Raw genomic sequence first — 14915 nt, 5'->3', positions numbered from 1 at the left:
ACTTGTTCACTATCGGTGACCCTGTTGGTATTTGCAGTACTGCCCACATAGCTTCCAGCCTCATAGCAGCAACATGCAATCTCACAACATAACAACTGACAGTTAAGAAGTGGAAACCAGGGAAAACCTCATGAATAGCAGTGGGACTTTATTTCGTATACCGCTGAAACATGAGCCCCACAAAATACAACTGGGGAAGAGCTGCCTTTTCAAAGAAGAGTCAAGCTCAATCATGTGTATGTAACACACTTTGGGGGATCTTTATTGGCTGGTGGAGCATGACTCAAAATGAGAAAAAAAAGTTGATGCAAACATCCATTAGTAATCAGAATATAGAATGTATAAAGTAAATCACCGGCTATTAGAAATTGTCAGAATTGAAATGGAATGCTTGAGGATTGATACCTTATGGATGGTGAGCTGCAATAAATTGGTATTAACATTTTTAAAAGGATACTTAATATAATCTACTCTGCCGAGAATGAAAAGTTGACTAAAATGGTATTATATCCATTGTCAAAAACATTCCAGGGGCTATTCAGAAGCACAGTGCTATCAAAAATAGGATAATATCACATGGCTGTCAATGAAGAAAACCATTTAATATGACAGTTACTAAAATTATGCATCAAAGATGAAATTGTAAATTTTTACCAACTTTTGGAGTCTAAAGTTGATTTTTATTTATTTATTTTGGATTCTATCAATACCAATATTTTATTTGGCAAAATTTTACCATTGAGGAAAACTAGGCACGATGTACACAGAGTCTATCTGTATTATTTCATACTGGATACGGACCTATAAATATCTCCCCTGAGGTAAGTTAGGATGGTGCCAAGCTACTGTTACCATATATTTTGATCAAAGATTCTTTTCTTCTTCTTTTTTTAATCGTTTTATCAGGGGCTCATACAACTCTTATCACAATCCACACACACACCAATCGTGTAAAGCACATTTGTACATTCATTGCCCTCATCATCCTCAAAACATCCATTCTCCACTCAAACCCCTGGGATCAGCTCCTCTCAAGTTGATTTTTAAAATGTCTTCTGGATGCATGGATAATTATTGGTGATTAGAATGAAAAAGTTGCAAATGAAGAAGGGTCATAGTTGGAAAAGAAGGAAGTTGGGGATTACAGGGTAGACTTCTTCAAGACCACTGACTTATTCATTGCAAATACCTTTTTTCAATAACAGAAACTCAACATACATTTGAGTCTTGCCAAATAGAATTCACAGTAATCAAATAAACTAAATCTATGGGAAGGTGATGGAGAAGCTCAGAACAAGGGGCTGACTGTGGAACAGACCATCAATTGTTCATATTAAGTTCAGGTTGAAGTTGAAGAAAATTAAAACAAGTCCACAAGAACAAAAATGCAACCTTGAGTGTATCCCATCTAAATTTAGAGACCATCTCAGGAATAGATTTGACTCCCTGAACACTGGTGATCAAAGGACCTGAAGGGCTGGGGATGACACCAAGGACATGCCTGGTATGTGAAGAAAGCCAAAGGTCATAAAAAGAGCAAGCAAATGTCCTAAGAGATTTTGAAATTTGCTCACGATTGCAGAGTAACTAACATGAATGGAAGACACAATGAAAAACTCTGAACAGATTTCAGAAGCCAGCTAGAAAAGACAAAGTATTATGATACAGTATGCAAAGACCAGGAACTAAAAAGCCCAAAGGGAAGAAAACACTGAGCATTTCTCAAGCGGAAAGAACTAAAGAAAATTTCAAGCCTGAGTTACAATATTGAAAGATTCTATGGGCGAAATATTGAATGATTCTAAACCCAAACCAAACTCATTACCATTGAGTCTATGCCAACTCATAGGACAGACAGAAGTTTCTGAGACTAACTCTGTATGGACGCAGAAAGCCCTGTCTTTCTTCCGAGGAGCGGTTTGTGATTTTGAACTGTTGGCTTTGAGGACTGCAGCTCAGCACATAACCACTGTGCCACGAGGGCTCCGCGTTGAATGATTCAGGAAGCATCAAAAGAAAGTGGACGGAATATACAGTCAGTCCACCAAAAAGAATGAGTCAATATTCAACGATTTTAGGAGAGAGCATCTGATCAAGAACCAAGAGTACTGAAAGAAGAAGTCCAAGCTAAACTGAAGTTCCCGGCGAAAGACAAAGTTCCTGGAGTTGAAGAATAACAACTGAGATGGTCCAACCAGTTACCGGTAATGCAGTGCTGCAAGGCTGATTTGCCTGTGCCAAGAAATTAGAAGACAGCTCCCTGGCCAACTGACAGGGAGCGATCCCTTGTAGTAACTATTCCAGAGAAAGATGGATGATTCAACAGAATGTGGAAGTTATTGCGTATTCTCGTTAGTATCAGGAAGACTGGAAAAGAATTGGTGCATTTGAATGGTGGTGTTAGTTGAAGAATAGCAAATATACGATGGACTGCCAGAAGAACCAATCTGTTGTGGAAGAAGTTTGGCTAGAGCAATGGTTCTCAACTTCTCTAATGCCGTAACCCTTTCTTACAGTTCCTCATGTGGTGACACCCCCCCAACCATAAAATTATCTTCATTGCTACTTCCTTACTGTAATTTTGCCACTGTTATGAATCGGGCAACCCCTGTGAAAGGGTCGTCTGACCCCCAAAGGGGTCACAGCCCACAGGTGGAGAACCGCTGAGCTAGAAGGTTCTGTAGAAATGAGATAAGGAAACCTTATCTCTAGTATTTTGGACATATTATCAGGAGAGACAAGTCCCTGTGGAAGGGCATTATAATACGAAGTAGAGGGACAGTTAAAAAGAAGACCCTTAGCATAAACAGTGTGAGAACAGTGCGGGGACAGGCAGTACTTGGTTCTGTTGTGTGTGAGGTTGATTCAGGTTTGATCCAACTCGACAGCCCTTAAACAATAATTAAAATCGCATGCAAATAATATTTTACAGCAGAACATGGAGCGGGAGCAGCCAGAAATTCAAGCCAGATTCAGAAGAGGACTTGGAATGAGGGTTATAATTGCCGATGTGAGATAGCTCTTGACTGAAAGCAAAACTATGAGAACGATATTTACTTGTATTTTATTGACTATGCAAAGGCATTTGACTCTGTGGATCATAACAAACTATGCAAAACACTGTGAACGATGGAAAATTCAGAATGCTTTATTGTGCTCATGCCCAGCTTGTACACAGACCAAGAAGCAATTGTTCAAACAGAACAGGAGGATAGTCCTGGTTTAAAATTAGCAGAGGTGGGCCGGAGTTGTATTCTTTGACCATATTTATTCATTCTGTATGCTGAGCAAGTAATCTGAGCACCTGAAGCGCATGAAAATAAAAGTGGCATCAGGATCAAAGGACGATTAACAACATGCCTTGTGCAGAGGACACAGCCTTGCTTGCTGAAATTCAGCAAGGAGAACTTGAAGCACTCCCTGGTGCAAACCAAAGACTACAGCCTTCAGTTGGATTGCAAATCAAGATGAAACAAAAATCCTCTCCACAATTGGATCAGTAAGCAACATCTTGATAACGTATTGAAGTTCCCAAGGATATTAAAGTCAAACTTTGAATCAGGAAAATTTGCTATAAAAGACCACTTTTAAGTATCCAAAAGCAAAGATAATGCTTTGATGACTCAGGTGTGCCTGACCCAAGACATGGTATTTTTCCTGTGCCTCCTAAGTATACAAGAGCTGGGCAATAAATAAAGAAGAACACAGAAGAATTGATTCATCTGAATGATAGTGTTGGTGAAGAATGTTGAATATACTGTAGACTGCCAGTAGAACAAATCTTAGTTAAATGCTTATTAGAAGGAAGGGTAGCAAGACTTCATCTCACATACTTTGATTGAACATGTCATTAGAAGGGACCAGTCCAGAGAGAAGACCATAATTTTTACAAAGACCCTTACCAAGATGGATTAACACAGTGGCTGCAACAGTGGGCTCAAACATACCAATTATGAGGCTGATATAGGCCAGACAGTGTTTCTTTCTGTTGTACACAAGGTCTCTGAGTTGTAACTGACTGGACAGTACTGAACAATAGCAATATACCACAATATGATTACTATAAAAGTTAGCTCTTTCCAAGACAATGATTAGCTAGGAAAAAGATAGTTGAAGAAAAGTAGTGAAGAGAAATTCTTTATTTCAGAATTTCAAATGGATAACTCTGTTTATTTTAGTTATTTATTCCTTTTATCTCATTGATAATTGTCTTATTTATTATCCCAGTTATTAGCCAACTGTGCCTACTAGTTGAGAGTAGGGAAACTTTTTAACCTGAAGTAGGAGGAATTTGTAACAGGGCCATTGGCTTTTAAGCAGTTTTCTCCATGAGCCTTTGCTTTGCCCAGTTGGAAGTGTACTGACTTTCATCGTTGGCAGCTAAAATTGGTTAAAACATGTGGAGCCTTTTAAAAAAAGGAGGGGAAAAATCTATTGTTTTGCTAAATTTGTTAGCATCTTGGTCTCAAAATGACTCTTCACTATTCCTTGACATTTAGCTCATGTATTAAAAGAACTACTCGAATGTAAATGTATTTGGTAGCACGCCCAGAGGACTCGGTAGCCGTGTGTGTATTTTTGTGAATATTTGGGTTGTTTGTAATTCCTGCCCTTTGGGCCATTTAAAAGTAAAGTTTCCATTGTGTAACATGAAAGGGAGCCCTACCAAGAAGACCCTCCTGCTCATCAGTGCTTTCTTCCCCGCAGTCTTGAAGCCAGTGGTGGAGTTGCTGAGTGACCCAGATTATATTAACCAGATGCTCCTTGGCCACTTGGAATACAGGGAACAGATGGATGGACATCAAAAGAGAGCCTACGCTTACGCTCCTTCTTATGAGGAGTTCATCAAGCTTATTAACAGCAACTCTGATGTTGAGTTCTTGAAGCAACTAAGGTATTTAGTGTTTCATTATAGGTAACTCGTGGCTATTAATTTTCATCTTCTTAGATACAAAAGTGTGGTTGCCAGGGAAGCAGAAATAAAGAAAGGCTATAAATCATATCATTTAGTGACAGTCAAATTTAACTAGCTTCTCCTTTAGTTCTGGAAGTGGTTAGTTTTTTGTTTGTAATAATCAGTCTATACTAGATTGAAACTCACTTAGTTGAATGAGTGTCTGCTCAGAAGCATACCTTAGAGAAGCCGGGGAAGGAGATGATATTTTGAAATGGTAGTGTCGCCGTTGCTTTGGCTTTAATTTTTTCCTCAAAAGTACAGAGGTCCAGCATTAAGAATAAGGGGTATATGACTAATTGTTTTGACCAGTTTGAGAAATTCTCCAGGACTTGATTTAGAGGAAATCACTTCAGTTATCACAGCAGAGATACTTGTGGGGTGAGTGTGTGTGTTTATTGTTTCTGCTACTATGCGAGGCAGTGGACTTTCCCATGAACATACTGAAGTCCGCTAGGGCAGTCAGACTGTGCAGTGCTGTCTGCTTTGCGGATATCTAGGCGGCTGCTTCTCTGCTCCCTTCCTCTGTCAGTATGCTGCTCTGACTAAACAGGGAAGAGGGCAAACTCTGGTCTGGCTGTTTTGATTATGATTAGTAATTTGGTGCATCACTGATGTAAATGTAAAATAGTAGCTGAAATTGAGTGTTCGGGCCAAGTGAGGACTCGAGACTTGCCACATTTGCCTCTGAAGTAGGGTCAACATGAAGGTTACTTATACTGTTTAATTTGCAGATCTGAGTAAGACGCTAAGAGACACGTAGTATAGATAATACTGTAGTCTTGCAAACTCTGAGCACTGCAGATATGTAGTGATGGGTTCAATTGCATAGCTTTGTTTATAAGTAATATTTATTTCTTATGGGATGTAATCTCTGGATACTTTATGTCTCTTTCTATGTAGACTCCTGAGTAGGCTCTACAGTGCTCATGCTTGTTTAAAGCCCAATGCAGAGCTTCCATTTGATGAATATGACACTCGAGCTGATAATGAACCAAAGAGCCAACTCCCCAGGTTCTTCATCGTGGCTCGCACACCCAGTCAAAGGTCATGGGTCCATGATCTCTTTTGGCCTCTTTTGAAGTGTCATTCCATTGAAAGTGAAAGAGCTCACAAGAACCCCCTTGTTGTCCCTTCTCCCTAAAACCTTTAAAGCCGCAAGCCTTTTCATTCACTCACTGCAATCCAGTGGATGCTGACTCATAGCGACCTTATAGGGTTGGGTGGAGCTGCCCTTGTGAGTTTTTGAAATTATAACTCGACCAGAGCAGAAAGCTCTGCTTTTGTCCCATGCTGCTAACCTTAGTCAAACCTATAATCCCATATCCTTCCAATTTTATGCCTGCCCTTCTCAAATGTGCTGCATGTGGTCTCATGAAGAAAGCATGCGGACCACTCTAGTCTACACCATTGCTTGTGAGCAGGTAGCTCACATTGATGAAACGTGAACGCATAGAATTCATACGCAGTTTTTTTTCCTGGCCTAAAGAGTTTTACTGCAATAAAATAGATTATTTGGCAACTCCATTGAATTTAAGAGAACATAATCTAGGGTCTATTGTTGTAGATACTTAAGTAAAGCAATATTCATTGCCTTCTAGACTTGTGGATCAGACTTACATTTTGTGAACCCACTAACCAAAAGATTCTAGTCCTATGTACATGGTGACATACTCAGTGCTGTAAGAAACAGGTCTCAAAAGATATCTCAGACCAGAAATAATTATTTTGAATAGTCAATTCTTGGTGTTTTAGCACCATTTGTCATTTTGTGCCTGAGCCACAGTGCCTTTAAGATAAATCAATCTTACGAAGACTTAGTGGCTTATCTAGGAAACAATTCTGCAATAGCAAAGATTGATCTTTGTGCTCCAGAATATAGGTGATGTTACATAAATTATTCTGCCATTTCAGTACTTAATGTTTTTCTAATACAACATTCCTCTTATTGACAAGTAAAATTGCTTTTTATTAGACTCCTGTCTGGAGCCCACATTGATGAGGCTTGCCAGCTTCCTAATACAAATGGAGCAACTTTCATTGATCAGTACCGGAATTGTTCTAATGTTTTCTGGTACAGTTAGAGTACTTTGCTGTCTCACTTTATTAATGTTTTAGATTTTTATCTCCAAATTGCTTTCAGTAAAATTTTGAGATAGACTGCCTAAGGCAGGTTTTTTTTTTTAAGATAAACCATTTATAAAACCATTTATTTTTCCTTCCAACCTATGTAGGAGAATAATACATGTTATCTAAAGGGAGCACAGCCCTTCAACTCGGCTTGGTTGGAATGTCCTGACAGTAGTGTAAAACAAAACAAGAAAACCCTTGAAGGTAGTTTTGTGCTAGTCTGAGTTGGCATGCGGTGCTTTCACAGAAGGATAATAGAGCTAGAAGTGGTTCCTTCAGTGTACGAAATCAGTGGTTGTCAATGTGGTTGTGTATTAAACTCACCCAAGGAGCTTAAAAAAAAAAAGCCAGACACCCTACTGGTTTTTTGTCTCATTTAGTTGTTAAGTACTGTCAAGTTGACCCTTATACATAAGACCTTAAGTACAAGGGGTGTCAAAAAGTTTGTGGGAAACTTTTAATTAAAAGATAATAGAATCTTTCTAAACTTTTAAAAACCTCCTCGTATAACAGAACCAAACATTGGCCAGTCCTGAACCATCCACCCCCACAACAGAGAATTATTTACCCTAAATGTCAGCTTTACCAAGGTTGGATTTCAGTATTATTTAAAAGCTTCCCAGGTGATGATAATGTTCAACCACTATTGAAACTCTCCTTCAAATGGAAGACTCTTTCACATAGTTCTACCAGTTTGAGATTGTCTAGCTGACATGTGTATTTCATAGTATTTTTACTATCTGGTTATCCCTATTTAAAATATATGGTAATTCTTTTGAAACTATGGATTAATCAGAACATCTCATTCATATATATATATATATATATAAAATTTTATTGGGGGCTCTTACAGCTCTCATAACAATCCATACATCCATTGTGTCAAGTACATTTGTACATATGCAGAACATCTCATTCTTATACCATGTTAATTGTAACAAATAAAGAACATTTTATTACTTTTTTATTATTAAATGCTTCTATTGCGAACTCTTACAGCTCTCATCACGATCCATCCATCCATCCATTGTGTCACACATACTTGTACTATGTTGCCATCATCATTTTCAAAGCATTTTCTTTCTACTTGAGCCCTTGATATCAGCTCCTCATTTCCTCCCTCCCAAACCCTTGATAAATTATTCTTTTTCCCCCTCCGCTCCCGTCCCCTCCCTCCTCGTAGCCCCTTGATAATTAATAAATTATTATTTTCATAACTCACGCTGTCTCCCTCCCCCATGCTGTTTTCTGTTGCTCTTCCCCTGGAGAGGGGTGTATGATTATGTATAGATCATTCCCATTAGTTCCCCCTTTCTCCCTTCCTCTCCTTCCTGTTTCCTTTGACTTTCCTCCTGCCCCACTATCACTTTCCCCTTATTCCTGCCTCTTGGTACCTCTAGTTTGCTGTTGCTCCGACCACCCCGAGCCCCGCCCTCTCTCCTCCCTGTTATTGACTCTAAGACCCTAGTTGTTCCCCTGCTGTGGTGCTGCCTGCTCACCACCCTCCTCCCCCACTGCCTTCGCCTCCCAGGTCTCCTCGGGACTGTTGGCCCCACTGCTTTCTCCTCAGGTATGCTTCCCATGTCTGTCTTATACAGGTAGACACACTGACTGGGACATCCCAAACTGATTTTCAAAAATGATTGAAAAGAGAAAAGGAGAAGAAACAAAAAGAAAAAGGAAAGGGAGAGAAGAAATATATAAAAATCCTTGGTCAGTTCGCTGGCCTTCATGACTGTCCAGGAGCTGCCCTTCCAGGCCCGAAGCCCCTTTTTGGGGTTCCTCAAGGGCTTTGTAGCTTTGCTTTGCTCCAGCTGCTGCTCTGGTATGTTCCCTTCTTGGTTTGCCCCACTGTGGGGAGGTTCAGACCGCACTACCTCCCCACCATGTGACCCCAGAATTGTCCTTTGTTGCAGTCTGCTCCAGTAAGGGGACAATGTGACACGAGCTGTTGTTGGCCACCCAGTCCCCTCTGTGTGCCATTAGCTCCCTGCAAGGATGCCCACTTCTTCAAGGGTTTAACTGTTTTCCTCTTTTTTGCAGGCAAGGAGGGTATTAATAGATTTTCGTAATACGCCCTTTGTCTGTTTTATCATTGCTAAAAATCTTTCCCAGTCTGTGGGTTGCCTTGGTACCCTCTTGGTAAAGTCTTTTGATGCACACGGGTGTTTCATCCTTAGTAAATCCCATTTGTTGATTTCAGGTTCCCCTGTGTATGTACCCTAACCTATTGCAGTTAGCCTTTTTATTCCCTGGGCAAGGTTCTTAGGTTTGTCTCAGTTCCTTCACTAGTGGTCCTGAGGGTTTGGGGTTTTACTTCTGGGTCTAATCCACCTTGAGTTTGTTCTTGTTCATGAGGTGAGGTAGACATCCTGTTTCATTTTTCTATATGTGGATTTCCATTGTTTCCAGCACCACTTGGTTAAATAGAGTGTCACTCTCCACTTGATGCTTTTGGGGCCTTTGTCGAAGATCAGTTGTCTATATGCTGATGGTTTTATTTCTGGGTTTTCTGTTCTTTTCCATTGGTCTGAGTATTTGTCATTACGCCAGTACCATGCCGTTTTGACAACTGTGGCTGTGTAGTAGGTGTTAAAATCAGGTAAAGTGAGCCCTCCAACTTTGTTTTTCTTCTTGAGGAGTCCTCTGCTAATTCTGGGCTTCTCCCCTTTCCACATGAAATTGGTGATCAGTTTTTCCAGTTCTTTGAAGAAAGTTGTTGGTATTTGAGTCAGGAAAGCATTAAACTTATAAAGTGTCCTGGGTAAGATAGACATCTTGACTCTATTAAGTCTTCCGATCCATGAGCATGGGATATTCCTCCATTTGTGGAGGTCACTTTGTTTCCTGTAATAGGATTTTGTAGTTTTTCTTGTATAGGTCTTTTATTATTTTGGTTAAATAAATCCCTACATATTTCAATATATTCCTGGCTATTGTTTGTCACTCTTCTTCCTGAGACACATTTTTAAAAATCATTTTATTGGGGGCTCATACAACTCTTATCATAATCCATACAAACATCAATTGTATAAAGCACATTTGTACATTCGTTACCCTCATCATTCTCAAAACATTTGCTCTCCACGTAAGCCCCTGGCATTGGCTCCTCATTTTCCCCTCCCTCCTCATTCCCACCTCTCTCATGAACCCTTGATATTATTATTATTATTTTGTCATATCTTACACTGTCTGACGTCTCCTTTCACCCACTTTTCTGTTGTCCATCCCCCAGGGAGGAGGTTATATATAGATCCTTATAATTGATTACCTCTCTACCCTACCCTCTGCTCTACCTTCCTGCTATCACTACTCTCACCACTGGTCCTGAAGGGATCATCCATCCTGGATTCCCTGTGTTTCCAGTTCCTCTCTGTACCAGTGTCCATCCTCTGGTCTAGCCAGACTTGCAAGGTTGAATTGGCATCATGAGAGGCGGGCTGGGGCGGGAGGAAGCACAAGGGTCCTCAAACGGGGACCAGTTTACTGTCTCTCAGACCCGTTGGAGGGCCGGACTATAGTTTAATAAAAAACTATGAATAAATTCCTATGCACACTGCACATATCTTTGTGAAGTAAAAAACAAAATGGGGCAAAAACACCCGGCGGCCTGGATAAATATCCTTGGTGGGCTGCATGTGGCTCACGGGCCGTAGTTTGAGGAGGACCCCTGAATTAGGGACTCGAGGAAAGTTGTATGTTTCATCGTTGCTACACTGCACCTTGACTGGCTAATCTCCCCGCGACCCTTCTGTAAGGGGATGTCCAGTTGCTGTGACACATTTTTAAACTAAGGTTTCTCAACATTGGCAGTGTCGACATTTTGGGGGTAGATAATTCTTTGTCATTGGGGTAGTCCAGTTTCTGTCAAACGTCCAGCAGCATTTCTGGATGCCAGCAGTGCCCCCACAGCTGCTGTGACAGCCAAAATCATCTCCAGATGCTGCCAGTGACCCCTGTGTCACGCAGTTATCCATCCTTCCCCTTTGTGGGAGCCACTGATTTTAACCCATGAATAGATAGTTGCTATTAGGTGTCATTGAGTCAATTCCAAATTCATATCAACCTTACGGAATAGAGTAGAAGGTCCCCACAGGGTTTCAAGACTAGTCTTATTTTTAACTTTTTATTATTATTATTATTGGGAGTTAATATATATATCTCATATTATTCCATAGTTCAATCACCTACAGCAGCATTGTACAGTTGTCACCACAATGTGGTCTTTACAACAGCTGACTGCCAGGTCTTTTCTCATGCACAGCAGCTGGTGGGTTCAAACAGCAAATCTTGCAGTCAAATCTTGCAGTCAGTAGCTGAAAGCTATCACTTAGATGCCTTAACCATTGTGCTACAAAGGTTCCTTCTTGAATAGACAGCGAGATTGTATTAGGTAGATTAGAATTAGGTACAGCTGAAAATTAACAGAAAATCCTCTAACTAATGGTGTCACAGCCAGGATTACAGAGTTGGTCTTCTCATGTAAAAGAAGTCTGGGGCTAGTTTACCAAGGACTGATGTATGCGGGCCTACATGTGCTCACTACTCTTCGAACCTCATAGTACAGGGAGAATTTTAGAGTGTCATCCCTCACATCGTAAGGGATAGCAGGGATCCATCATAAGGGATATCGTATCCAGATAGCAGGATAAAGATAAGGAAAGAAAGCAGCAAAGGTCATATCCTGACTGTCATTTAGGAAAATTTCTGGAACGTGACTCGTTGCACATCTGCTCGTGTGTCATTGTTGAGGAACAGTGACATATAATGGGTGGTTTTATTCTGAACAGTTGTGAGCCCAGTTAAAATGGGAGGGTTCTGTTCTGAAGGAAAAAGGGTCCTGTAACATCTTGGGTTCTGCCTTGGGCTGTAACCACGAGGTCAGCAGGGCCACTTCCCCCGCTGCAGTGTGGGAGGAAGATGAGGTGTTCCACGCCCATGAAGAATTAGTCTTGGAAACCCACAGGGAAGTTCTACCTGCCACAAAGGGTCATCCTAAGTCGGCAACAACTTGATGGCAGTGACTTTGATTTGGAGTATTGCTAAGGAAAGGAGCCCGAGAGCTCTCAGCCTTGGAACCATGGGCAGTTCTAGTCTGTCTCACAGGTGAGTTACAGTCAACTCCACGGCAACCACTATGGACTGTCTGTTGGTATTACGAAGGAAGGAAGATTGCACAGTCGTTGTCAGGCAGGAAAGCTCTACATCTCACACAGACATTGCGAAATGCATTTTCTCCTGAATCAGACATTTGCAAAGGTTAGAGAGCTATCAAATAAATTCTTAAGAAAAGGAAAAATTTCCGTTTTTAATGAAATGTTTTTTTAAAAAGCATTTCTTGAATGGCATAGTAGGATAGTACAAATCCTTTACAAATATTCTACTGCTAATTAACAGGTTAGCAAATCGGTTATTGAACATCCTATGGGATGCGATTCTATTCTGATTCTCATGGGCCCACCATGACTCCAAGGCAACTCTTTGTTTGTTTTTTTGTTTGAGAATTGCACACTAAGTAGCAGCGTTGGACTCTTTATATTTATTAACTTGTTTGGTATTATAACAACCATTTGAAGTACGTACCGTCATTCCCATTTCATGACTGAAGAAAATAAAGTGACTTCCCCATGATCACTTAGCTAATGTAACAGAGCCTGGCCTGCCTTCTCTCAAATCTTATATTTAAAACTGGGTGACCTGCTAGCCAGGGGGGCAGGAGACAGCAGGGACATCCTGCCGTGTGGAGATTACTCTCTACAGTCTAAGTGAGCATCCTCTCTTATTAACATAATGATAGACTGATAGGGACATAAGCTCCTAAATGGTGGAATGGGTTAAGCCAGTGGTTCTGAACCTTCCTAATGCTGTGACCCTTTAATACAGTTCCTCATGTTGTGGTGACCCCAACCATAAAATTATTTTCATTGCTACTTCATAACTATAATTTTGTTACTGTTATGGATCATAATGTAAATATCTGATATCCAGGATATATTTTCATTGTTACAAATTGAACATAATTAAAGCATAGTGATTCATCACAAAACCACTATGTAATTCTAAATTGTGAAATATTTATTTCTAATGACATATAAATTAAGTTTTGTCTTGAAGCATGGTGTAGCATGGGTAACTGTCTTCACGCCTGGTGCTCATATATGGGCATATCTGCATGTGGGCAGACTTGCCTGGAGTCACACAGAGGAGTTTTCCGACGGTCTTCGGCGACCCTGTGAAAGGGTCGTTCATCCCCCAAAGGGGCCATGACCCACAGGCTGAGAAAACTGGGTTAAGCCATTGACTGTTAGCTTCTGTAAAGATTAAATTCTTGGAAAGCTTGTAGGGCAGTTATACTGTCCTGTAGGGTCATTATGAGTCAGAATTGATGCAATGGCAACAGAGGGGGAGGTTAGAGTAAAGTAATAATAAAGAATAGTAATAAAGAAAAGTCAGAGCAGTCTGTCACTGCCATAATTTCCTTTAGCACCAATTACGTTTTTGTTAGTTATAGGCTAGTTTCTTTTTATCCTTTCATTTTAATGAGAAAGTAGAGAATCTGAAAATAATAGAGAGGATATTACAATGGTAAAATGAAAGATTTGGTATTAAAAAATTGAAGGGTTGTTTCGAATTACAAAAAAAAGGTGTATACTTAGTTTATGCTAAGATTCATGAGTTTTCTGTTTTGCTAGAACAAGGCAAGCAGAAATGGGCATATTGTACAGGTTAAGTTAAGAGATCATAATTAATAATGAGATGGGTTATTGAGGAAGTTTGCTGAATATACTAATTGAGGGACTAGACTTTCCGCTCTGTAAAAAATAATTTCTTTTAGAATGATCAGCACAAGGCTGGTTCCAAAGTGGTGGAGGTTAAAGATGTTCCTATGAAATGTCCAACTTTTCTCAAGGCAATAGTACTCCATTATCTCTGCTGTCAGCCACGGTTCTTACGTCAGTATTCTCCCCCATTCTCCCAAGGCCCCACAATGTGCTTTAGTATCTCCCAGAATTTATGAATCAGCAAGGAAATGGCACATGTAGCTAATAAGGCAACAAGTCTTGAATTTTTAGGTCATAAATTAGTCTGGAGGATTCTCCCGACTGATGTCGAGGTTGGTCAAGCAGAATATAGTGGGACTCACATCACTATGATGACTCCGTGAGTTCTAGGCCAAGGTTTTCTGACGTCAAAAGGTTAGGAAGGTTGTACTCATCACTCCTACCTGTGGTAGACAGACGGACCAGGTCTAGTCTCAGCTAGCTCCATAACTTCAGCCACCTACATTTGTCTAATAAGCCAGAAGCAGATGGTTGTCAGCTTAAAACTGGACATTCTAGTTTTGACAGGAATATCAATGATGACAGTTAATTTGCAGATCATATCCCCAAGGAAACCTTCAGTAAGAATCATGGTCAAGGAATAGTACATCTACTGTATTCTTGTCTCATTAGCATGAAAGCATAAGCAAGCAAGCAAACCTACTGCCATCAGGTTGATTTCAAATCATAGCGATTCTGTATTGGATCTCCGAGGTTATAAATCTTTATCAGAGCAGATAGCCTCATTTGACTCCAAAGTGTCTAGGGTGGGTTTCAACTGCTGACCTTACAGATAGTAGTCCAACCCTTACCCACTCTAAAATGGGACTGTGGCCGTGGTACAGAGGCTAGGATTGCCAGTACTTGACAAAGTGGAGGACGGTGGCTAGACAATCATATAAAGTAATGAAGTACACTGCAGTTTCTGACTTGCTGTTAGGTATATCTGGACAGGAAGATAATTGTAAGATATATTACAATTCTTACAGTTGTATGCTTTTGATGGGGCA

General features: G+C 40.3%; 1 protein-coding gene across 4 annotated transcripts in view; it reads left to right on the top strand.

Moving 5' to 3' along the window:
* The window catches only part of SNX25 (sorting nexin 25), a 151442-nt gene that overhangs the window by 55473 nt on the left and 81054 nt on the right, over positions 1-14915 (top strand). For 3 of the 4 annotated variants that reach the window (XM_075556812.1, XM_075556811.1, XM_075556809.1), the window contains exon 5: positions 4708-4894. The exons of the other annotated variant lie outside the window; for it this stretch is intronic. In XM_075556812.1, the coding sequence (XP_075412927.1) occupies positions 4708-4894 (187 nt within the window). The remainder of the gene's footprint in view (positions 1-4707; positions 4895-14915) is intronic. 4 annotated transcript variants of the gene reach the window in all.

Source organism: Tenrec ecaudatus, chromosome 8 (assembly GCF_050624435.1).
Source record: "Tenrec ecaudatus isolate mTenEca1 chromosome 8, mTenEca1.hap1, whole genome shotgun sequence".
Classification (NCBI taxonomy): domain Eukaryota; kingdom Metazoa; phylum Chordata; class Mammalia; order Afrosoricida; family Tenrecidae; genus Tenrec; species Tenrec ecaudatus.
The sequence above is the reverse complement of the archived record's forward strand: the minus strand, read 5'-3'. Positions and strand labels throughout refer to the sequence as shown.